General features: G+C 48.0%; 1 protein-coding gene and 1 long non-coding RNA gene across 2 annotated transcripts in view; both read right to left on the bottom strand.

Moving 5' to 3' along the window:
- Positions 1–12,594, bottom strand: part of EFR3B (EFR3 homolog B) — a 13,007-nt gene extending 413 nt beyond the window's left edge. The window contains exons 1-8 of the mRNA XM_053937553.1: positions 12,494–12,594; positions 12,229–12,345; positions 11,748–11,864; positions 11,306–11,456; positions 8,881–9,002; positions 2,870–3,019; positions 219–318; positions 14–23 (exon numbers count right to left, since the gene is read on the bottom strand). Coding sequence (XP_053793528.1) covers positions 14–23; positions 219–318; positions 2,870–3,019; positions 8,881–9,002; positions 11,306–11,456; positions 11,748–11,864; positions 12,229–12,345; positions 12,494–12,594 — 868 coding nt within the window. The remainder of the gene's footprint in view (positions 1–13; positions 24–218; positions 319–2,869; positions 3,020–8,880; positions 9,003–11,305; positions 11,457–11,747; positions 11,865–12,228; positions 12,346–12,493) is intronic.
- A 141-nt stretch (positions 12,595–12,735) lies between these two features.
- LOC128785166 (uncharacterized) lies at positions 12,736–14,538 on the bottom strand. Its single transcript, XR_008429782.1, has 3 exons — positions 14,485–14,538; positions 13,368–13,495; positions 12,736–12,803 (listed from the first exon to the last, which is right to left on the bottom strand). It is a non-coding gene; the product is annotated as an uncharacterized LOC128785166 (long non-coding RNA).
- Positions 14,539–23,455: the final 8,917 nt, after the last annotated feature.

Consider the following 23,455-nt stretch of genomic DNA (forward strand, 5'->3'; position numbering starts at 1 on the left):
CCCCATTTTTGACCCGTTTTTCTCTGTTTTCCCCCGTTTTTCTCTGTTTTTCCCCCATTTCCCCCATTTTCCCCCGTTTTCCCCCATTTCCCCCCGTTTTCCCCCATTTCCCCCCATTTTCCCCCATTTCCCCCATTTTTCCCCGTTTCCCCCGTGTTTCCCGTTTCCGCCGGTTTCTGCCCCGTTTCCGCGGGCACTGACACGAGCAGGGGCCTCACGGCGTTCTTGATGCTGCCGAAGGCGGCGCGGCCCAGCAGCTCCCGCAGGCAGCGCTCGGCCGCCGCCCCGGGGCCCTCCCGCGGCTCCTCCGCCCAGCGGCTGCGGCCAAATTCATTAATCAATTAATTAATTAATACATTCATTAATACATTCATTCATTCATTCAATCATTAGCGGCAGTCATTAATAACACAGGTAATTGTTCATTCATTCATTAACAGCGCTCGGCCGCCGCCCCGGGGCCCTCCCGCGGCTCCTCCGCCCAGCGGCTGCGGCCAAATTCATTAATCAGTTAATTAATTAATACATTCATTAATACATTCATTCATTCATTCAATCATTAGCGGCAGTCATTAATAACACAGGTAATTGTTCATTCATTCATTAACAGCGCTCGGCCGCCGCCCCGGGGCCCTCCCGCGGCTCCTCCGCCCAGCGGCTGCGGCCAAATTAATTAATCAATTAATTAATCAATTAATACATCCATTCATCCATTCATCCATTCATTAACGGCAGTCATTAATAACACAGGTAATTGTTCATTCATTCATGAACAGCGCTCGGCCGCCGCCCCGGGGCCCTCCCGCGGCTCCTCCGCCCAGCGGCTGCGGCCAAATTCATTAATCAATTAATTAATTAATCAATTAATACATCCATTCATCCATTCATCCATTCATTAACGGCAGTCATTAATAACACAGGTAATTGTTCATTCATTCATTAACAGCGCTCGGCCGCCGCCCCGGGGCCCTCCCGCGGCTCCTCCGCCCAGCGGCTGCGGCCAAATTCATTAATCAGTTAATTAATTAATACATTCATTAATACATTCATTCATTCATTCAATCATTAGCGGCAGTCATTAATAACCCAGGTAATTGTTCATTCATTCATGAACAGCGCTCGGCCGCCGCCCCGGGGCCCTCCCGCGGCTCCTCCGCCCAGCGGCTGCGGCCAAATTCATTAATCAATTAATTAATTAATACATTCATTCATTAGTACATCCATTCATTAATACATTCATTAACGGCAGTCATTAATAACACAGACAATCGTTATTCATTCATTAACAGCGCTCGGCCGCCGCCAGAAATAATAATGAGAATATTAAAATAATGAAAATAATAATAATGAGAATAATAAAATAAAGGAATAATAATGGGAATAATGGCGGGAATAATAACGAGAATAATAATATTAATAACGAGAATAATAACAGGAATAATAATGGGAATAATAATGGGAATAACTAGAATAATAACGGGAATAATAATGGGAATAATAACGGGAACAATAACGGGAATAAAAATGGGAATAATAATGGGAATAACGGGAAAAATATTGGGAATAACAATGGGAATAATGACGTGAATAATAATGGGAATAATGAAGGGAATAACGGGAATAATGCCAGGAATAATGCCAGGAATAACGGGAATAATAACAGAAATAATGGTGGGAATAATAATGGAATAATGGGAATAATAACAGGAGTAATAATGGGAATACTAATGGGAGTAATAGTGGGAATAACAGGAATAATATTGGGAAGAATAATGGGAATAATAATGGGAATAATAATGGGAATAACAATGGGAATAACAATGGGTTTAACAGAAATAATAATGGGAATAATAATGGGAATAATAACTGGAATAATGGGAATAATATTGGGAATAATAATGGGAATAACAGGAATAATAACGGGAATAATAACGAGAATAATAATGGAATAACGGGAATAATAATGGGAATAATAATGGGAATAATAACGGGAATAATAACAGGAACAATAATGGGAATAACAGGAATAATAATGGGGATAATAACTGGAATAATGGGAATAGTAAAAGGATTAATAATGGGAATAATAACTGGAATAATGGGAATAATAATGGGAATAATAATGAGAATAATGGGAATAATAACAGGAATAATAATGTGAATAATAACTGGAATAATGGGAATAATAAAAGGAATAATAATGGGAATAATAACTGGAATAATGGGAATAATAATGGGAATAATAACGGGAATAATGGGAATAATAACAGGAATAATAACAGGAATAATAACGGGAATGATAAGGGGAATGATAAGGGGAATGATAACGGGAATGATAACTGGAATGATAAGAGGAATGATAAGGGGAATGATAAGGGGAATGATAACGGGAATGATAACGGGAATGATAACGGGAATGATAACGGGAATGATAACGGGAATGATAAGGGGAATGATAAGGGGAATGATAAGGGGAATGATAACGGGAATGATAACGGGAAAGATAAGGGGAATGATAACGGGAATGATAATGGGAATGATAACGGGAATTATAAGGGGAATGATAAGGGGAATGATAACGGGAATGATAAGAGGAATGATAAGGGGAATGATAAGGGGAATGATAAGGGGAATGATAAGGGGAATGATAACGGGAATGATAACGGGAATGATAAGGGGAATGATAACGGGAATGATAACGGGAATGATAAGGGGAATGATAACGGGAATTATAAGGGGAATAATAAGGGGAACGATAAGGGGAATTATAAGGGGAATGATAAGGGGAATGATAACGGGAATGATAAGGGGAATGATAACGGGGATAACAAGGGCGGGGATAACAAGGGCGGGATGCGGGAAGTGGCACCTCTCCTGGTTTTCGGCCTGCTGGAGGTTGAAGAGGAGGGAGGGCACGATCTTGTCCATGTGCTGCGGATCCCAAATGTTGGCCTGCAGCTCGTCGTTCACCGTCTTGCGCACCACGCCCTGCAGCCCCTTGATCCCGGACATGCGGATCCTGCCGGGGAACGCCCGCGGGTCCGAACAAAGCCCCTCCTGATCCCAAATCCCTTCCTGATCACAAATCCCTTCCTGATCCCAAATCCCTTCCTGATCCCAAATTCCTTCCTGATCCCAAATCCCCTCCTGATCTCAAATCCCTTCCTGATCCCAAATCCCCTCCTGATCCCAAATCCCTTCCTGATCCCAAATTCCTTCCTGATCCCAAATCCCCTCCTGATCTCAAATCCCTTCCTGATCCCAAATCCCTTCCTGATCCCAAAGCCCCTCCTGAGCCCAAAATCATTACCCGATCCCAAATCCCTTCCCGATCCCAAAACCCTTCCTGATCCCAAATCCCTTCCCGATCCCAAATCCCTTCCTGATCCCAAATCCCTTCCCGATCCCAAATCCCTTCCTGATCCCAAAATCCTTTCCCGATCCCAAATCCTTTCCCGATCCCAAATCCCTTCCTGATCCCAAATCCCTTCCTTATCCCAAAGCCCCTCCTGAGCCCAAAATCATTACCCGATCCCAAATCCCTTCCTGATCCCAAATCCCTTCCTGATCCCAAATCCCTTCCTGAGCCCAAAATCATTTCCCGATCCCAAATCCCTTCCCAATCCCAAATCCCCTCCTGATCCCAAATCCCTTCCTGATCCCAAATCCCTTCCTGAGCCCAAAATCATTTCCCGATCCCAAATCTCCTCGTTATCCCAAAATCTTTCCCCAATCCCAAATCCCTTCCTCATCCCAAAATCTTTCCCCAATCCCAAATCCCTTCCTCATCCCAAAGCCCCTCCTGAGCCCAAAATCATTTCTGATCCCGAATCTCTTCCTGATCCCAAAATCTTTTCCTGATCCCAAAATCTTTTCCTGATCCCAAATCCCTCCTGATCCCAAAGCCCCTCCTGAGCCCAAAGTCTTTTCCCGATCCCAAATCTCTTCCTGATTCCAAATCCCTCCTGATCCCAAAATCTTTCCCCAATCCCAAATCTCTTCCTGATCCCAAAATCTTTTCCTGATCCCAAATCCCTCCTGATCCCAAAATCTTTCCCCAATCCCAAATCCCTTCCTCATCCCAAAATCTTTTCCCAATCCTAAATCCCTTCCTGGTCCCAAAATCCTTTCCCGATCCCAAATCCCTTCCTGACCCCAAATTCTTTTCCTGATTCCAAATCCCTTCCAGATCCCAAAATATTTTCCCAATCCCAAAATTTTCCTGATCACAAATTCTTTTCCCGATCCCAAATCCCTCCAAAGTCCCAAAATCTTTCCCCAATCACAAATTCTTTTCCCGATCCCAAATCCCTCCAAAGTCCCAAAATCTTTCCCCAATCACAAATTCTTTTCCCGATCCCAAATCCCTCCCTGGTCCCAAAATCTTTTCCCAATCCCAAAATCCTTTCCCGATCCCAAATCCCTTCCTGATCCCAAAGTCTTTTCCTCATCCCAAATCCCCTCCTGATCCCAAAATCCCTTCCCAATCCCAAAATTTTTTCCGATCCCAAATCCTTTCTTGATCTCAAAGCCCCGCCTGACCCCAAAATCTTTTTCCAATCCCAAATCCCTTCCTCACCCAAAGTCTTTTCCCGATCCCAAAATCTTCTCCCAATCCCAAAATTTTCCTGATCCCAAAACCTTTTCCCAATCTTAAATCCCTTCCTGATCCCCAAAACTTTTCTGATCCCAAATCCCTTCCTGACCCCAAAATCCTTTCCTCATCCCAAATCCCTTCCTCATCCCAAAGTCTTTTCCCGATTCCAAATTTTTCCTTGATCCGAAAATCTTTTCCTGATCCCAAATTTTTCCCAATCCCAAATCCCCTCCTGACCCCAAAATCTTTTCCCAATCCCAAATCCCTTCCTGACCCCAAATTCTTTTCCCAATCCCAAATTTTTCCCTGATCCCAAATCCCTTCCAGATCCCAAATTCTTTTCCTGATCCCAAATCCCTTCTTGATCTCAAATCCCCGCCTGACACCGAAATCTTTTTCCAATCCCAAATCCCTTCCTGATCCCAAATTCTTTCGTGAATCTGAAATTCTTTCCTGATCCCAAAATCCCTTCCCAATCCCAAATCCCCTCCTGACCCCAAAATCCTTTCCCAAGCCCAAATCCCTTCCTGATCCCAAAATATTTTCTGATCCCAAATTCTTTTCCCAGTCCCACGATCTTTTCCTGCTTCCAAATTCTTCCCTGCTTCCAAATTCTTCTCCCTGATCCCAAATTCTTTTCCAGATCCCAAATCCCTTCCTGATCCCAAATCCCTTCCTGATCCCAGTCTGTTTCCCCCATTTTTCCACATTTTCCCCATTTTTCCAGTTGTTTTTCTGGTTTCTTTTCCCATTTTCCTGGTCATTTTCCCAGATATTTTCCCTGGTTTTTTCCTGTCCTTTTCCCTGTGGTTTTCCCATCCTTTTCCCCATTTTCCTCATCATTTTTCCCATTTTCCCCGTTGTTTTTCCAGTCATTTTCCCCATTTTCCTGCATGTTTTCCCCATTCTTCTGGTACTTTTTCCTCTTTTTTTTTTTTAACCCCATTTTCCCTGTCCTTTTCCCCATTGTTTTTCCCATTTTCCCGCATGTTTTCCTCATTTTCCCAGTTGTTTTCCCCATTTTTCTGGTAGGTTTTTTTCCCATTTTCCCCATCCTTTTCCCCGTTGTTCTCCCCGTCCATTTCCCCGTTGTTTTCCCCATCCTTTTTCCCATTTTCCTGTCCTTTTTCCCATTTTTCTGGTCTTTTCCCCTATTGGTTTTCCTGCTGTTTTCCCCATTTTCCCCGTCCTTTTCCCCATTGTTTTTCCAGTTGTTTTTCCCATTTTTCTGGTAGTTTTTTTTCCCATTTTCCCCGTCCTTTTCCCTATTGTTTTCCCCGTCTTTTTCCCCATTGTTTTCCCCATCCTTTTCCCCATTTTCCCATCCTTTTTCCCATTTTCCTGTCCTTTTTTCCCATTTTTCTGGTCTTTTCCCCTATTGGTTTTCCTGTTGTTTTTCCCATTTTCCCCGTCCTTTTTCCCTGTTGATTTTCCCATCGTTTTTCCCATTTTCCTGGTCTTTTTCCCCATTGTTTTCCCATAATTTTTCCCATTTTCCTGATATTTTTTCCCATTTTCCCCGTCCTTTTCCCCGATATTTTCCCCCATCCTTTTCCCTGTTGTTTTCCCCATCCTTTTCCCCATTTTCCCATCCTTTTCCCCATTTTCCCATCATTTTTCTCATTTTCCTGATCTTTTTCCCCATTTTTCTGGTCTTTTTCCCCATTGGTTTTCCTCTTGTTTTCCCCATTTTCCCCATCCTTTTCCCCATTGTTTTCCCATCATTTTTCCCATTTTCCTGATATTTTTTCCCATTTTCCCCGGTCTTTTTCCCCATTGTTTTCCCCGTTGTTTTCCCTATTTCCGCCGTCCTTTTCCCTGTTGATTTTCCCATAGTTTTCCCCATTTTCCCCGTCCTTTTCCCCATTGTTTTCCCTGTCCTTTTCCCCGTTGTTTTCCCCATCATTTTTCCCATTTCCCCATCATTTTTCCCATTTTCCTGATCTTTTTTGCCATTTTTCTGGTCTTTTTCCCCATTGGTTTTCCTGTTGGTTTCCCCATTTTCCCCGTCCTTGTTTTTCCAGTTGTTTTTCCCATTTTTCTGATCTTTTTTCCCATTTTCCCCATAATTTTTCCCATTTTTCTGGTTGTTTTTCTGGTTTTTTTTTCCCCAATCTCCTGGATCCTTTCCCCATTTTTTTTCCCATCATTTTTCCCATTTTCCTGATCTTTTTTTCCCATTTTCCCCATCCTTTTCCCCATTGTTTTTCCAGTCATTTTTCCCATTTTCCCTGTTGTTTTTCCCATTTTCCCCGTCCTTTTCCCTGTTGTTTTTCCCCTCATTTTTCCCACTTCCCCCATTGTTTTTCCCATTTTTCTGGTTGTTTTTCTGGGTTTTTTCCCCCAATCTCCTGGATCCTTTCCCCTTTTATTTTTTCCATCATTTTTCCCATTTTCCTGATCTTTTTTCCCATTTTCCCCGTCCTTTTCCCTGTTGCTTTCCCCATCATTTTCCCCGTTGTTTTCCCCATAATTTTTCCCATTTTCCCTGTCCTTTTCCCCGTTGCTTTCCCCGTCATTTGCCCCATTGGTTTCCCCATCATTTTCCCTATTTCCCCATCATTTTCCCCGTTGTTTTTCCACTCATTTTTCCCTTTTCCCCATCCTTTTCCCTGTTGTTTCCCCATCATTTCCCCATTTCCCCTCATTTTTCCCATTTTCCTGGTCTTTCTTCCCATTTTCCCCGTCCTTTTCCCCGTTGTTTTTCCAGTCATTTTTCCCTTTTCCCCGTCTTTTTCCCTGTTGCTTTCCCCATCATTTTTCCCATTTCCCCACCATTTTCCCCATTTCCCCACCATTTTCCCCGTTGCTTTCCCCATCCTTTTCCCCATTTCCCCTCCATTTTTCCCATTTTCCCCATCATTTTCCCCACTGCTTTCCCCATCATTTTTCCCATTTTCCTGATCTTTTTCCCCATTTTTCTGGTCTTTTTCCCCATTGGTTTTCCTGTTGGTTTCCCTGTCCTTTTCCCCATTGCTTTCCCCATCATTTTCCCCGTTGTTTTCCCCATCATTTTCCCATCATTTTTCCCATTTTCCCATCATTTTTCCCATTTTCCTGATCTTTTTCCCCATTTTCCCTGTCCTTTTCCCCGTTGTTTTTCCAGTCATTTTTCCCCATTTTCCCCGTTGCTTTCCCCATCCTTTTCCCCATTTCCCCACCATTTTTCCCATTTCTCCATCATTTTCCCTGTTGCTTTCCCCATCATTTTCCCTGTTGCTTTCCCCATCATTTTCCCCGTTGTTTTCCCCATCATTTTTGCCATTTCCTCATAATTTTCCCATTCCCCATAATTTTTCCCATTTTTCCAGTCATTTTTCCCTTTTCCCCATCATTTTTCCCATTTCCCTACCATTTTCCCCATTTCCCCATTATTTTCCCCATTGCTTTCCCCACCATTTTCCCCATTTCACCACCATTTTCCCCATTGTTTTTCCAGTCATTTTTCCCTTTTCCCCACCATTTTCCCCACTGCTTTCCCCATCCTTTTCCCCATTTCCCCATCATTTTCCCAATTTTCCCCACCATTTTCCCCGTTGCTTCCCCCTTTTCCCCATTTCCCCACCATTTTTCCCATTTTCCCATCATTTTCCCTGTTGTTTTTCCAGTCATTTTTCCCATTTTCCCCATCCTTTTCCCCATTTCCCCACCATTTTCCCCATTTTCCCATCATTTTCCCTGTTGCTTTCCCCATCATTTTCCCCGTTGCTTTCCCCATCCTTTTCCCCATTTCCCATCATTTTCCCCATTTCCCCATCATTTTCCCCATTTTCCCATCATTTTTCCCATTTTCCTGATCTTTTTCCCCATTTTCCCCGTCTTTTTCCCCATTGTTTTTCCAGTCATTTTTCCCCATTTTCCCTGTTGCTTTCCCCATCCTTTTCCCCATTTCCCCACCATTTTTCCCATTTTCCCATCATTTTCCCTGTTGCTTTCCCCACCATTTTCCCCGTTGCTTTCCCCATCCTTTTCCCCATTTCCCCACCATTTTCCCCGTTGTTTTTCCAGTCATTTTCCCTATTGCTTTCCCCATCCTTTTCCCCATTTCCCCACCATTTTTCCCATTTTTCCCCATTTTCCCCGTTGCTTTCCCCATCCTTTTCCCCATTTCCCCACCATTTTCCCCATTTCCCATCATTTTTCCCATTTTCCCATCATTTTCCCTGTTGCTTTCCCCACAATTTTCCCCGTTGCTTTCCCCACCTTTTCCCCATTTCCCCACCATTTTTCCCCGTTACTCCCCGGCTGTTTTCCGGCTGTTTTTTCCCACTTTTCCCGCGGACCTGTCGCGCACGTCGGGGTCGCCGTGCGCCGAGTGGCACATCTCGCTGAAGCGCGACACGAAGAAGTCGTAGCTGCGGTGGTACGAGGGCGTGTCCTCCTCGATGTTGGCGAACTTCACAAACTGGGAACGGCGCCGGAAACCCGGGATCGCCGCCGGAACGGCCGCGGGGAAATCCCCCCCAAAATCCCCCCCAAAAACGCCCGGAATTCCAACCCCAAACTGGGAATTTTCAGGTTTTTTCAGAAAAAGTCGCACCAGAAATCGCCTCAAAAATTGCCCGGAATTCCAACACCAAATTGGGAATTTTCTGGTTTTTTCCAGAAAAAATCGCCCCAAAAATCGCCCCAAAAATTGCCCGGAATTCCAACCCCAAATTGGGAATTTTCAGGTTTTTTCAGAAAAAGTCGCACCAGAAATCGCCTCAAAAATCGCCCGTAATTCCAACCCCAAATTGGGAATTTTCAGGTTTTTTCAGAAAAAAATCGCATCAGAAATCGCCTCAAAAATTGCCCGGAATTCCAACCCCAAATTGGGAATTTCCTGTTTTTATCAGAAAAAATCACCTCAAAAATCGCCTCAAAAATCGCCTCAAAAATTGCCTGGAATTTCGCCCCCAAATTGGGAATTTTCAAGTTTTTTGAGAAAAAATCACCCCAGAAATCGCCTCAAAAATTGCCCGGAATTCCAACCATAAATTTGGAATTTTCTGGTTTTTTTTGAGAAAAAATCGCACCAAAATTCGCCTCAAAAATCGCCTGGAATTCCGACCCCAAATTGGGAATTTTCAGGTTTTTTCAGAAAAAATCCCCCCCCAAAATTGCCCAGTATTCCGTCCCCAAATTGGGAATTTTCTGTTTTTTCCAGACAAAATCGCCCCAAAAATCGCCCCAAAAGTCGCCCGGAATTCCGTCCCCAAATTGGGAATTTTCAGGTTTTTTCAGAAAAAATCACCCTGAAAATTGCCTCCAAAATCCCCATTTTTCCCCCATTTTCTCCAGGAATTCCCCCATTTCTCCCCCTGGCTTTTCCTGGTTTTTTCCCTATTTCCTCCCATTTTTCCCCCACATTTCTCCCCCGTTTTCTCCCATTTTTTCCCCATTCCCCCCATTTTTTCCCTCATTTCTCCCCCTGGTTTTCCCCCATTTTTTTCCCAATTTCCTCCCATTTCCCCCCTCATTTCTACCCCTGGTTTTTCCCCATTTTTTTCCCATTTTTCCCCCATTTTCTCCAGGAATTCCCCCATTTCTCCCCTAATTTTTCTGCATTTTTTCCCCATTCCCCCCATTTCCCCCCCCCCCGTTTCTCCCCCTGGCTTTTCCCTTTTTTCCCCATTTTCTCCAGGAATTCCCCCATTTCTCCCGTTTTTTCCCGTTTTTCCCCAATTTCCCCCATTTCCCCCATTTCTACCCCTTTTTTTTCCCCCATTTTCTCCAGGAATTCCCCCGTTTCTCCCCCTGGCTTTTCCCGTTTTTTCCCAATTTCCCCCTTTTTTTCCCCCCATTTCTCCTCCTGGCTTTTCCCATTTTTTCCCCATTTTCTCCAGGAATTCCCCCATTTCTCCCCTAATTTTTCCGCATTTTTTCCCCATTCCCCCCGTTTTCCCCCCCATTTCTCCTCCTGGCTTTTCCCTTTTTTCCACATTTCTCCAGGAATTCCCCTGTTTCTCCCCCTGGCTTTTCCCGTTTTTCCCCAATTTCCCCCATTTCCCCCCATTTCTACCCCTTTTTTTCCCCCATTTTCTCCAGGAATTCCCCCATTTCTCCCCCTGGCTTTTCCTGTTATTTCCTAATTTCCCCCTGTTTTTCCACCATTTCTCCCTGGCTTTTCCAATTTTTTCCCCATTTCTCCAGGAATTCCCCCATTTCTCCCATTTTTTTCCTGGTATTTCCCATTTCCCCCCATTTTCCCCCCCCATTTCTCCCCCTGGCTTTTCCCTTTTTTCCCCATTTTCTCCAGGAATTCCCCCATTTCTCCCGTTTTTCCCCAATTCCCCCATTTTCCCCCCATTTCTCCCTCTTTTTTCCCCCATTTTCTCCAGGAATTCCCCCCTTTCTCCCCAATTTCCCCCCATTTCTCCCCCTTTTTTTCCCCCATTTCTCCCCCTTTTTTTCCCCATTTTCTCCAGGAATTCCCCGTTTCTCCCCTGATTTTTCCCCTTTTTTCCCCAATTTCCCCCCATTTCTCCCCCTTTTTTTCCCCCATTTCTCCCCCTTTTTTCCCCCATTTTCTCCAGGAATTCCCCCCTTTCTCCCCTGATTTTCCCCGTTTTTCCCCCATTTCCCCCCATTTTCTCCAGGAATTCCCCCGTTTCTCCCCTGTTTTTTCCCGTTTTTCCCCGATTTCCCCCCGTTTCCCCCCCCATTTCTCCCCGATTTTCCCCGTTTCCCCCCCGCCTCCCGGTGGAATTCCGGGGTTTTCCTCACGGAGTTGGTGCCGAGGATCTGCAGGTCGGGCTTGTCGGACTCGAGCAGTTTGGCCACCATGGTCAGGAAGCTCTCGACGAAGGGGTTGATGCTCTGGCAGTGGCAGGCCAGGAGCAGCTGGTCCAGCGCCTCCATGGCCACCCGCACCGACCTGACCCGGGATAAACACCACCGGTTATCCCGGGATAAAAACACCGGGATCAGACCCAGGTTATCCCGGGATAATGCACCGGGATCAGACCCAGGTTATCCCGGGATAAAAACACCGGGATCAGACCCAGGTTATCCCGGGATAATGCACCGGGATCAGACCCAGGTTATCCCGGGATAAAAACACCGGGATCAGACCCAGGTTATCCCGGGATAAAAACACCGGGATCAGACCCAGGTTATCCCGGGATAATGCACCGGGATCAGACCCAGGTTATCCCGGGATAAAAACACCAGGATCAGACCCAGGTTATCCCGGGATAAGGCACCGGGATGGGTCAGGTCGATGCTCTGGCAGTGGCAGGCCAGGAGCAGCTGGTCCAGCGCCTCCATGGCCACCCGCACCGACCTGACCCGGGATAAAAACACACCGGTTATCCCGGGATAAAAACACCGGGATCCGACCCAGGTTATCCCGGGATAAAAACACCGGGATCAGACCCAGGTTATCCCGGGATAAAAACACCGGGATCAGACCCAGGTTATCCCGGGATAAAAACACCGGGATCAGACCCAGGTTATCCCGGGATAATGCACCGGGATCAGACCCAGGTTATCCCGGGATAAGGCACCGGGATCAGACCCAGGTTATCCCGGGATAAAAACACCGGGATCAGACCCAGGTTATCCCGGGATAAAAACACCGGGATCAGACCCAGGTTATCCCGGGATAAGGCACCGGGATCAAACCCAGGTTATCCTGGGATAAAAACACCAGGATCAGACCCAGGTTATCCCGGGATAAGGCACCGGGATGGGTCAGGTCGATGCTCTGGCAGTGGCAGGCCAGGAGCAGCTGGTCCAGCGCCTCCATGGCCACCCGCACCGACCTGACCCGGGATAAAAACACACCGGTTATCCCGGGATAAAACACTGGGATCAGACCCAGGTTATCCCGGGATAAAACACCGGGATCAGACCCAGGTTATCCCGGGATAAGGCACCGGGATCAAACCCAGGTTATCCTGGGATAAAAACACCAGGATCAGACCCAGGTTATCCCGGGATAAGGCACCGGGATGGGTCAGGTCGATGCTCTGGCAGTGGCAGGCCAGGAGCAGCTGGTCCAGCGCCTCCATGGCCACCCGCACCGACCTGACCCGGGATAAACACCACCGGTTATCCCGGGATAAAACACCGGGATCAGACCCAGGTTATCCCGGGATAAGGCACCGGGATCAGACCCAGGTTATCCCGGGATAAGGCACCGGGATGGGTCAGGTCGATGCTCTGGCAGTGGCAGGCCAGGAGCAGCTGGTCCAGCGCCTCCATGGCCACCCGCACCGACCTGACCCGGGACAAACACCACCGCTTATCCCGGGATAAAACACCCCGGGACAGCCGGTTATCCCAGGATAAAAACACCGGGACAGCCGGTTATGCCAGGATAAAGCACCAGGACAGTCGGTTATCCCGGGATAACGCACCAGGACAGTCGGTTATCCCGGGATAACGCACTGGGATCAGACCCAGGTTAACCCAGGGCAAAACAGGAAGGGAATTTGTGTATTTGGGAATTTGGGAAGGAAATTTAAGGAAGGCATTTAGGGAAGGAAATCCGGGAATTGGGGAATTTGAGCATCTGGGAATTTGGGAATCTGGGTATGTGGGAAGGAAATTTGGGAAGGGATTTAGGGAAGGAAATCCGGGAATGTGTGAATTTGGGGATCTTGGAATTTGGGGAATCTGTGTTTTTGGGAATGTGGGAAGGAAATTTTGGGAAGGGATTTAGGGAAGGGAACCCAGGAATCTGGGAATTTGGGAATCCGGGAATCTGGGAGTTTGGGAAGGGATTTAGGGAAGGCAATCCGGGAATGGGGAGCGGCGGGAATGCCGCGGGTCGTCTCCGTACCCGTATCGGTGCCGGGCGACGTCGCGCGTCAGGCGCTCGGACAGGTAAGCGCCGATGCGGTCGAGCTTCTCCGGAGCCGAGAGCGCGTAGAACGTCAGCTTCTCCATGTTGGACTTCACCAGCCCCTCCTGGAAAAACACCGGGAATGACGACGGGAACGACAACGGGAACGACAACGGGAACACGGCTTCTCCATGTTAGACTTCACCAGCCCCTCCTGGAAAAACACCGGGAATAACGACGGGAAAAATGGGAACGACAACGGGAACACGGCTTCTCCATGTTGGACTTCACCAGCCCCTCCTGGAAAAACACCGGGAATGACGACGGGAACGACAACGGGAACGACAACGGGAACACGGCTTCTCCATGTTGGACTTCACCAGCCCCTCCTGGAAAAACACCGGGAATAACGACGGGAACGACAACGGGAACGACAACGGGAACGACAACGGGAACGACAACGGGAACACGGCTTCTCCATGTTGGACTTCACCAGCCCCTCCTGGAAAAACACCGGGAATAACGACGGGAATGACGACAGGAACGACAACGGGAACACGGCTTCTCCATGTTGGACTTCACCAGCCCCTCCTGGAAAACCGGGAATAACGACGGGAATGACAATGGGAATAACAACGGGAAGCGCGGTATTTCCGGGAATTTCGGGAATAACAACAGGAATGACAGCAGGAATAACGGGAATCATAACGTCCTAAATTCCCGAATCCTAAATCCAAATCCCAAATTCCAAACCTCAAACCTCGAGTTCCAAAATTCCGGACAGCAAATCCCAAACCCTAAATTCCTAAATTTTCCCAAAATTCGGGATTTCCCCAAATATCAAGTCCCAAATTCTCGAATCTTTCCAATATTTGGGATTTTCCCAAATCCCAACTCGCAATCCCCAAATCCCAAATCCCAAACCCCAAATCCCATTTATCCCCCTGTTCTCACCTCGGGGTCCTCGGGGTAGATGTTTTCCATCCATCCCCAAACCCCAAATCCCAAATTCCAAACTCCAAATCCCAAATCCCAAATCCCAAAAAACCCCAAATTCCCGAATTCCGAATCCCAAATTCCCGAATCCCAAATTCCCAAATTCCCACGACGTCACCTCGGGGTCCTCGGGGTAGATGTTGTCCACCAGACGCTTGTAGCGGGGCCGGAGCGCTCCGCAGCAGCCGCACACCCCTGCGGGAACACCGGGAAATCGGGAAAAGTCCGGGAAAATCGGGGAAAAATCTGGGGGAAATCGGGGAAAAATCGGGGAAAAATCGGGGAAAAAATCTGGGGGAAATCGGGGGAAAATCGGGGGAAAATCGGGGAAAAAATCTGGGGGAAATCGGGAAAAGTCTGGGAAAAATCAGGAAAAATCCTGGGGAAAATTGGGGAAAAATCTTGGGGAAAATTGGGGAAAAATCTTGGGGAAAATTGGGAAAAGTCCGGGAAAATCGGGGAAAATTTGGGAAAAATCGGGAAAAGTCCAGGAAAATCGGGGAAGAATACGGGGAAAATTGGGAAAAGTCCGGGAAAATCGGGGGAAATCGGGAAAAATCCGGGAAAATCGGGGAAAATCCTGGGGAAAACTGGGAAAAAATCTGGGGAAAATCAGGGAAAAATCCGAGGGAAAATTGGGAAAAGTCCGGGAAAATCAGGGAAGAATCTGGGGAAAATTGGGAAAAGTCCGGGAAAATCGGGAAAAATCCGGGGCAAATCAGGGAAAAATCTGGGGGAAAATTGGGAAAAGTCCGGGAGAATCAGGGAGGAATCTGGGGAAAAATCATGAAAAATCCTGGGGAAATTTAGGGAAAATCTGGGGAAAATCGGGGAAAAAATCTGGGAGAAATTGGGGAAAAATCTGGAAAGAAATCAGAAATATCTGGGAAATATTGGGGGGAAAAATCCAGGAAAAATTAGGAGAAAAATTTGGGGAAAATCAGGAAAAAATCAGGAAAAATCCGGGGGAAAATAGGGAAAAATCCAGGGAAAATCGGGGAAAAATTCAGGGAAAATCGGGAAAAAATTCAGAAAAATCTGGGAAATATCAGAAAAAAAAAAAACAGGAAAAAATTGGGGAAAAATCCGGGGAAAATTGGGGGAAAATCTGGGGAAAATTGGGGGGAAAATAGGGAAAAATCCTGGGGAAAATCAGAAAAAAATTCAGAAAAATCTGGGGAAAATACAGGAAAATTACGGGGGAAATTGGGGGAAAAATCAGGGAAAAATCTGGGAAACATCAGGGGAAAAATCCTGGAAAAAATTGGGAAAAATCCAGGGAAAACTGGGAAAAAATTGGGAAAAAATTCAGAAAAATATGGGGAAAATTGGGGAAAAAATCAGGGAAAAATTCAGAAAAATCTGGGAAAAATCTGGGGAAAATACAGGACAATTACAGGGGAAATTGGGGAAAAAATCAGGGAAAAATCTGGGAAACATCAGGGGGAAAATCCTGGAAAAATTGGGAGAAATCCAGGGAAAATTGGGAAAAAAAATTGGGGGAAATTGGGGAAAAATCGGGGAAAAATTCAGAAAAATCTGGGCAAAATACAGGAAAATTACAGGGGAAAATCTGGGAAAGATCAGGGGAAAAATCCTGGAAAAATTGGGAAAAATCCAGGGAAAATTGGGAAAAAATTGGGGAAAATTAGGGAAAAATCGGGGAAAATTTGGGGGGAAATTTGGGGGAAAATATTGGGGAAAATTGAGAAAAATTGGGAAAAATTTTCCTGGCTTTTCCTCCTTTTTCCCGTTTTTTCCCGCCATTCCCAAATTTTTGTCCCCATCCCAGCACATTCCCAGATCTGGGAATTTTGGGATTTTGGGAATTTTTTTGCAGCTGAAGCCTCAGAAAAATTCTGCAGACAGGGTTTGGGGTTTGGGGTTCAGGATTTGGGGTTTGGGGTTCAGGGTTTGGGGTTCAGGATTTGGGGTTCAGGATTTGGGGTTTGGGGTTCAGGATTTGGGGTTCAGGGTTTGGGGTTTGGGGTTCAGGATTTGGGGTTTGGGGTTCAGAATTTGGGGTTTGGGGTTCAGGGTTTGGGGTTCAGAATTTGGGGTTCAGGATTTGGGGTTTGGGGTTCAGGGTTTGGGGTTCAGGGTTTGGGGTTCAGGATTTGGGGTTCAGGGTTTGGGGTTTGGGGTTCAGGATTTGGGGTTCAGGATTTGGGGTTTGGGGTTCGGGATTTGGGATTTGGGGTTCAGGATTTGGGGTTTGGGGTTCAGGATTTGGGGTTCAGGATTTGGGGTTCAGGGTTTGGGGTTTGGGGTTCAGGGTTTGGGGTTTGGGGTTCAGGATTTGGGGTTTGGTGTTCAGAATTTGGGGTTCAGGATTTGGGGTTTGGGGTTCAGGGTTTGGGGTTCAGGATTTGGGGTTTGGGGTTCAGGATTTGGGGTTCAGGATTTGGGGTTCAGAATTTGGGGTTCAGGATTTGGGGTTTGGGGTTCAGGATTTGGGGTTCAGGATTTGGGGTTTGGGGTTCAGAATTTGGGGTTTGGGGTTCAGGGTTTGGGGTTTGGGGTTCAGGATTTGGGGTTTGGGGTTCAAGATTTGGGGTTCAGGGTTTGGGGTTTGGGGTTCAGGGTTTGGGGTTCAGGGTTTGGGGTTTGGGGTTCAGGGTTTGGGGTTCAGAATTTGGGGTTCAGGATTTGGGGTTTGGTGTTCAGGGTTTGGGGTTTGGGGTTCAGGATTTGGGGTTTGGGGTTCAGGATTTGGGGTTCAGAATTTGGGGTTCAGGATTTGGGGTTTGGGGTTCAGAATTTGGGGTTTGGGGTTCAGGGTTTGGGGTTCAGGATTTGGGGTTTGGGGTTCAGGGTTTGGGGTTCAGGATTTGGGGTTTGGGGTTCAGGGTTTGGGGTTCAGGATTTGGGGTTCAGGATTTGGGGTTCAGGGTTTGGGGTTTGGGGTTCAGAATTTGGGGTTTGGGGTTCAGGATTTGGGGTTTGGTGTTCAGAATTTGGGGTTCAGGATTTGGGGTTTGGGGTTCAGGGTTTGGGGTTTGGGGTTTGGGGTTCAGGATTTGGGGTTTGGGGTTCAGGATTTGGGGTTCAGGGTTTGGGGTTCAGGGTTTGGGGTTTGGGGTTCAGGGTTTGGGGTTCAGGGTTTGGGGTTTGGGGTTCAGATTTTGGGGTTCAGATTTTGGGGTTTGGGGTTCAGGATTTGGGGTTTGGGGTTCAGGATTTGGGGTTTGGGGTTCAGGATTTGGGGTTCAGGGTTTGGGGTTTGGGGTTCAGGGTTTGGGGTTCAGGGTTTGGGGTGCAGGGTTTGGGGTTTGGGGCTCAGGATTTGGGGTTTGGGGTTTGGGGTTCAGGATTTGGGGTTCAGGGTTTGGGGTTTGGGGTTCAGGATTTGGGGTTCAGGGTTTGGGGTTCAGGATTCAGGATTTGGGATTTGGGATTAAGGATTTGGGGTTTGGGGGTTCAGGATTTGGGCTTTGGGACGATTTGGGATGTGGGATGCAGCAGACACAATTTGGGGTTCGGGGTTCAGGATTTGGGATTTGGGATTCAGGATTTGGGATTCAGCAGACACAATTTGGGGTTTGGGACCGTTTGGGGTTTGGGATTCAGCAGACACAATTTGGGGTTTGGGATTCAGGATTTGGGGTTTGGGACCGTTTGGGATTTGGGATTCTGCAGACACAATTTGGGGTTTGGGATTCAGGATTTGGGGTTTGGGACGATTTGGGATTTGGGATTCTGCAGACACAATTTGGGGTTTGGGACTGTTTGGGGTTTGGGATTCTGCAGACACAATTTGGGGTTCAGGGTTCGGGGTTTGGGACCGTTTGGGGTTTGGGAATTGGATCCAGGATCCCGTTCCGGCGCCGCGGCTCCGCGGGGCCGGGAAGGACGTTCGGGATTTCAGAGGTCGCCGGGGATTCCCAAAATCCCCAAATCCCCAAATCCCCTTAATCCCAAAAGGGGGGGGTGGGGGAAGGGCACCAGCTGCTGGTCCAGCTGCTCCTCCGCAGCGACGGCCCCAAAACCCCGGATTGGGCCCCAAAATCCTAAAATTCAACCCCAAAACTCAGGATTCGGCCCCAAAACCCCGGATTGGGCCCCAAAATCCTAAAATTCAACCCCAAAACTCAGGATTCGGCCCCAAAACCCCGGATTGGGCCCCAAAATTCTAAAATTCAACCCCAAAACTCAGGATTCGGCCCCAAAACCCCGGATTGGGCCCCAAAATCCTAAAATTCAACCCCAAAACTCAGGATTTGGCCCCAAAACTCCGGATTCGGCCCCAAAACCCCGGATTGGGCCCCAAAATCCTAAAATTCAACCCCAAAACTCAGGATTTGGCCCCAAAACTCCGGATTGGGCCCCAAAACCCCGGATTGGGCCCCAAAATCCTAAAATTCAACCCCAAAACTCAGGATTTGGCCCCAAAACATGGATTGGGCCCCAAAACCTGGGACTGGGCCCAAAACCCCTGGATTCAGTGCCCAAAACGCCGGATTGGGCCCCAAAATTTCAGATTTGGTCCCAAAACCCCGGATTGGGCCCCAAAACCCCGGATTGGGCCCCAAAATCCTAAAATTCAACCCCAAAACTCAGGATTCGGCCCCAAAACATCGGATTGGGCCCCAAAACCCCAGATTGGGCCCCAAAACCCCGGAATCAGCCCCAAAACCTGGAATTTGGCCACAAAACATCAGATTGGGCCCCAAAAGCCCGGATTCGGCCCAAAAATCCCCAGATTTGGCCCCAAAACTCCGGATTGGGCCCAAAAATATCGGAGTCAGCCCCAAAACCCGGGATTCGGCCCCAAAACATCGGATTTGGCCCAAAATCCCGGATTCGGCCCCAAAACATGGATTGGGCCCCAAAACCTGGGATTGGGCCCAAAACCCCTGGATTCAGTGCCCAAAACCCCGGATTGGGCCCCAAAAATTCAGATTTGGCCCCAAAACCCGGGATTGGCCCCAAAACCCCGGATTGGGCCCCAAAACCCCGGATTTGGCCCCAAAACATCGGATTTGGTCCAAAAATCCCAAAATTCAAGCCCAAAACTTGGAATTCCGCACCAAAACCCCGGATTGGGCCCCAAAACCCCAGACTCGGCCCCAAAACCCCAAAATTCAACCCCAAAACTTGGAATTCGGCACCAAAACCCCGGATTGGGCCCCAAAACCCTGGACTCGGCCCCAAAACCCCAAAATTCAACCCCAAAACCCGGATTGGGCCCCAAAACCCCGGACTCGGTGCCCCAAAATCCCCACATTTGGCCCCAAAATCCTGGAATTCTGCCCCAAAACCCCAAATTCGGCCCCAAAATCCCAAATTCAGCCCTAAAACCCTGGAATTTGGCCCCAAACCTCGGATTCAGCCCCAAACCCCAGATTTGGCCCCAGAAATCGCTGGATTTGGCCCCAAAAATTTGGAATTTGGCCCCAAAATCCCCAGATTTGGCCCCAAAATCTCTGGATTCGGCCACAAATCCCCGGGTTCAGCATCAAAATCCTGGAATTTGGCCCCAAAATCCCCAGATTCAGCCCCAAAATCCCCAGATTTGGCCCCAAAATCCCCGGGTTCAGCCCCAAAACTGCGGATTCGCCACCAAAACCCCCAAATTTAGCCCCAAAATCCCAGATTCGGCCCCAAAATCCTGGAATTTGGCCCAAAAATCCCCACATTTGACCCCAAAATCCTGGAATTCTGCCCCAAAACCCCAAATTCGGCCCCAAAATCCCAAATCCAGCCCTAAAACCCTGGAATTTGGCCCCAAAACCTCGGATTCAGCCCCAAACCCCAGATTTGGCCCCAGAAATCGCTGGATTTGGCCCCAAAAATTTGGAATTTGGCCCCAAAATCCCCAGATTTGGCCCCAAAATCTCTGGATTCGGCCACAAATCCCCGGGTTCAGCATCAAAATCCTGGAATATGGCCCCAAAATCCCCAGATTCAGCCCCAAAATCCCCAGATTTGGCCCCAAAATCCCCGGGTTCAGCCCCAAAACCGCGGATTCGCCACCAAAACCCCCAAATTTAGCCCCAAAATCCCAGATTCGGCCCCAAAATCCTGGAATTTGGCCCCAAAAAATCCCCACATTTGACCCCAAAATCCTGGAATTCTGCCCCAAAACCCCAAATTCGGCCCCAAAATCCCAAATCCAGCCCTAAAACCCTGGAATTTGGCCCCAAAACCTCGGATTCAGCCCCAAACCCCAGATTTGGCCCCAGAAATCGCTGGATTTGGCCCCAAAAATTTGGAATTTGGCCCCAAAATCCCCAGATTTGGCCCCAAAATCTCTGGATTCGGCCACAAATCCCCGGGTTCAGCATCAAAATCCTGGAATATGGCCCCAAAATCCCCAGATTCAGCCCCAAAATCCCCAGATTTGGCCCCAAAATCCCCGGGTTCAGCCCCAAAACTGCGGATTCGCCACCAAAACCCCCAAATTTAGCCCCAAAATCCCAGATTCGGCCCCAAAATCCTGGAATTTGGCCCAAAAATCCCCACATTTGACCCCAAAATCCTGGAATTCTGCCCCAAAACCCCAAATTCGGCCCCAAAATCCCAAATCCAGCCCTAAAACCCTGGAATTTGGCCCCAAAACCTCGGATTCAGCCCCAAACCCCAGATTTGGCCCCAGAAATCGCTGGATTTGGCCCCAAAAATTTGGAATTTGGCCCCAAAATCCCCAGATTCAGCCCCAAAATCTCTGGATTCGGCCACAAATCCCCGGATTCAGCATCAAAAAGCTGGAATTTGGCCCCAAAATCCCCAGATTTGGCCCCAAAATCTCTGGATTCAGCATCAAAATCCTGGAATTTGGCCCCAAAATCCCCAGATTCAGCCCCAAAATCTCTGGATTCAGCATCAAAATCCTGGAATATGGCCCCAAAATCCCCAGACTCAGCCCCAAAATCCCCAGATTTGGCCCCAAAATCCCCGGGTTCAGCCCTAAAACCGCGGATTCGCCACCAAAAGCCCCAAATTTAGCCCCAAAATCCCAGATTCGGCCCCAAAAACCTGGAATTTGGCCCAAAAATCCCCACATTTGACCCCAAAATCCTGGAATTTGACCCCAGAACCCCGGGTTCGGCCCCAAAACCTCGGATTCAGCCCCAAAATGACAGAACCCATCCCAAAATCTTGGATTTCGGACCCAAAATCCCCGGATTTGGCCCCAAAATTCTGGAATTTCACCCCAAAATCCCCAGATTTGGCCCCAGAAACCTGGAATTCAGCCCCAAAACCCCAGAATTGGCCCCAAAATCCTGGAATTTCACCCCAAAATCCCCGGATTCGGCCCCAAAAGCCCGAGATTCCTCTCCAAGATCCCCAGATTCGGCCCCGAAATCCTGGAATTTGGCCCAAAAATCCCCACATTTGACCCCAAAATCCTGGAATTTGACCCCAGAACCTCGGATTCGACCCCAAAACCTCGGATTCGGCCCCAAAATGACAGAACCCATCCCAAAATCTTGGATTTCGGCCCCAAAATCCCCGAATGGGCCCCAAAAATCCCCGGATTTGGCCCCAAAACCCCAGATTTGGCCCCAAAATTCTGGAATTTCACCCCAAAATCCCCAAATTCGGTCCCAGAAGTCTCTGGATTTGGCCCCAAAAATTTGGAATTTGGCCCCAAAATCTCAAATTCGGCCCCAAAATCCTCGGTTTTGGCCACAAACCCCCAGATTCGCCACCAAAACCCCCAAATTTAGCCCCAAAATTCCAGATTCGGCCCCAAAACCCCCGATCTGGCCCCAAAATTCTGGAATTTCACCCCAAAATCCCCGGATTCGGCCCCAAAATCCTGGAATTTGGCCCCAAAGTCCCCGGATTCGGCCCCAAAAACCTGGATTTTGGCCCCAAAATCCACAGATTTGCCCCCAAAATCCTGGAATTTCACCCCAAAATCCTCGGATTTGGCCCCAAAATCCTGGAATTTCACCCCAAAACCCCCGGATTTGGCCCCAAAATCCTGGAATTTCACCCCAAAATCCCCGAATTGGCCCCAAAAGGCCAAGATTCGGCCCCAAAACCCCAGATTTGGCCCCAAAGTCCTGGAATTTCACCCCAAAATCCCCGGATTCGGCCCCAAAAACCTGGATTTTGGCCCCAAAATCCCCACGTTTGGCCCCAGAAACCTGGAATTCAGCCCCAAAATTCCAGGATTTGGCCCCAAAATCCTGGAATTTCACCCCAAAATCCCCGGATTTGGCCCCAAAAGCCCAAGATTCTTCCCCAAAATCCCAGATTCGGCCCCAAAAACCTGGAATTTGGCCCAAAAATCCCCACATTTGACCCCAAAATCCTGGAATTTGACCCTAGAACCTCGGGTTCGGCCCCAATACCTCGGATTCGGCCCCAAAATGACAGAACCCATCCCAAAATCTTGGATTTCGACCCCAAAATCCATGGATTTGGCCCCAAAATTCTGGAATTTGACCCCAAAATCCCCAGATTTGGCCCCAAAATTCTGGAATTCGGCCCCAAAACCCCCGGATCCCAAAAGTCCCAAAAAATAAACCCAGGGGGGAGAGAACTTTGGGGTGCGTGGAACCCCAAAATCTGCGGAAAACCCAAAATTTGTGGGGTGGGATCAGTCTGGGGAACCCCAAAACCTCTGAGAAACCCCAAAATTTTTGGGGTGGGAGCGGATTGGGGTCTGGAAACCCCAAAATTTATGGGGTGGGATCAGTCTGGGAACCCCAAAACCTCTGGGAAACCCCAAATTTTTTGGGGTGGGAGCGGATTGGAAACCCCAAAATCTGCAGGGAAACCCCAAAATTTATGGGGTGGGATCGGTTTTGGAACCCCAAAATCTCCGAGAAACCCCAAAATTTATGGGGTGGGATCGGTTTTGGAACCCCAAAATCTCCGAGAAACCCCAAAATTTATGGGGTGGGATTGGTCTGGGAACCCCAAAATCTGTGGGGAACCCCAAAATTTATGGGGTGGGAGCAGATTGGAAACCCCAAAATCTCTGAGAAGCCCCAAAATTTATGGGGTGGCATCGGTCTGGGAACCCCAAAATCCCTGAGAAACCCCAAAATTTATGGGATGGGATTGGTCTGGGAACCCCAAAATCTCTGGGGAACCCCAAAATTTATGGGGTGGCATCGGTCTGGGAACCC

This window comes from Vidua chalybeata, chromosome 3, assembly GCF_026979565.1.
Source record: "Vidua chalybeata isolate OUT-0048 chromosome 3, bVidCha1 merged haplotype, whole genome shotgun sequence".
NCBI classification, from domain to species: Eukaryota; Metazoa; Chordata; class Aves; order Passeriformes; family Viduidae; genus Vidua; species Vidua chalybeata.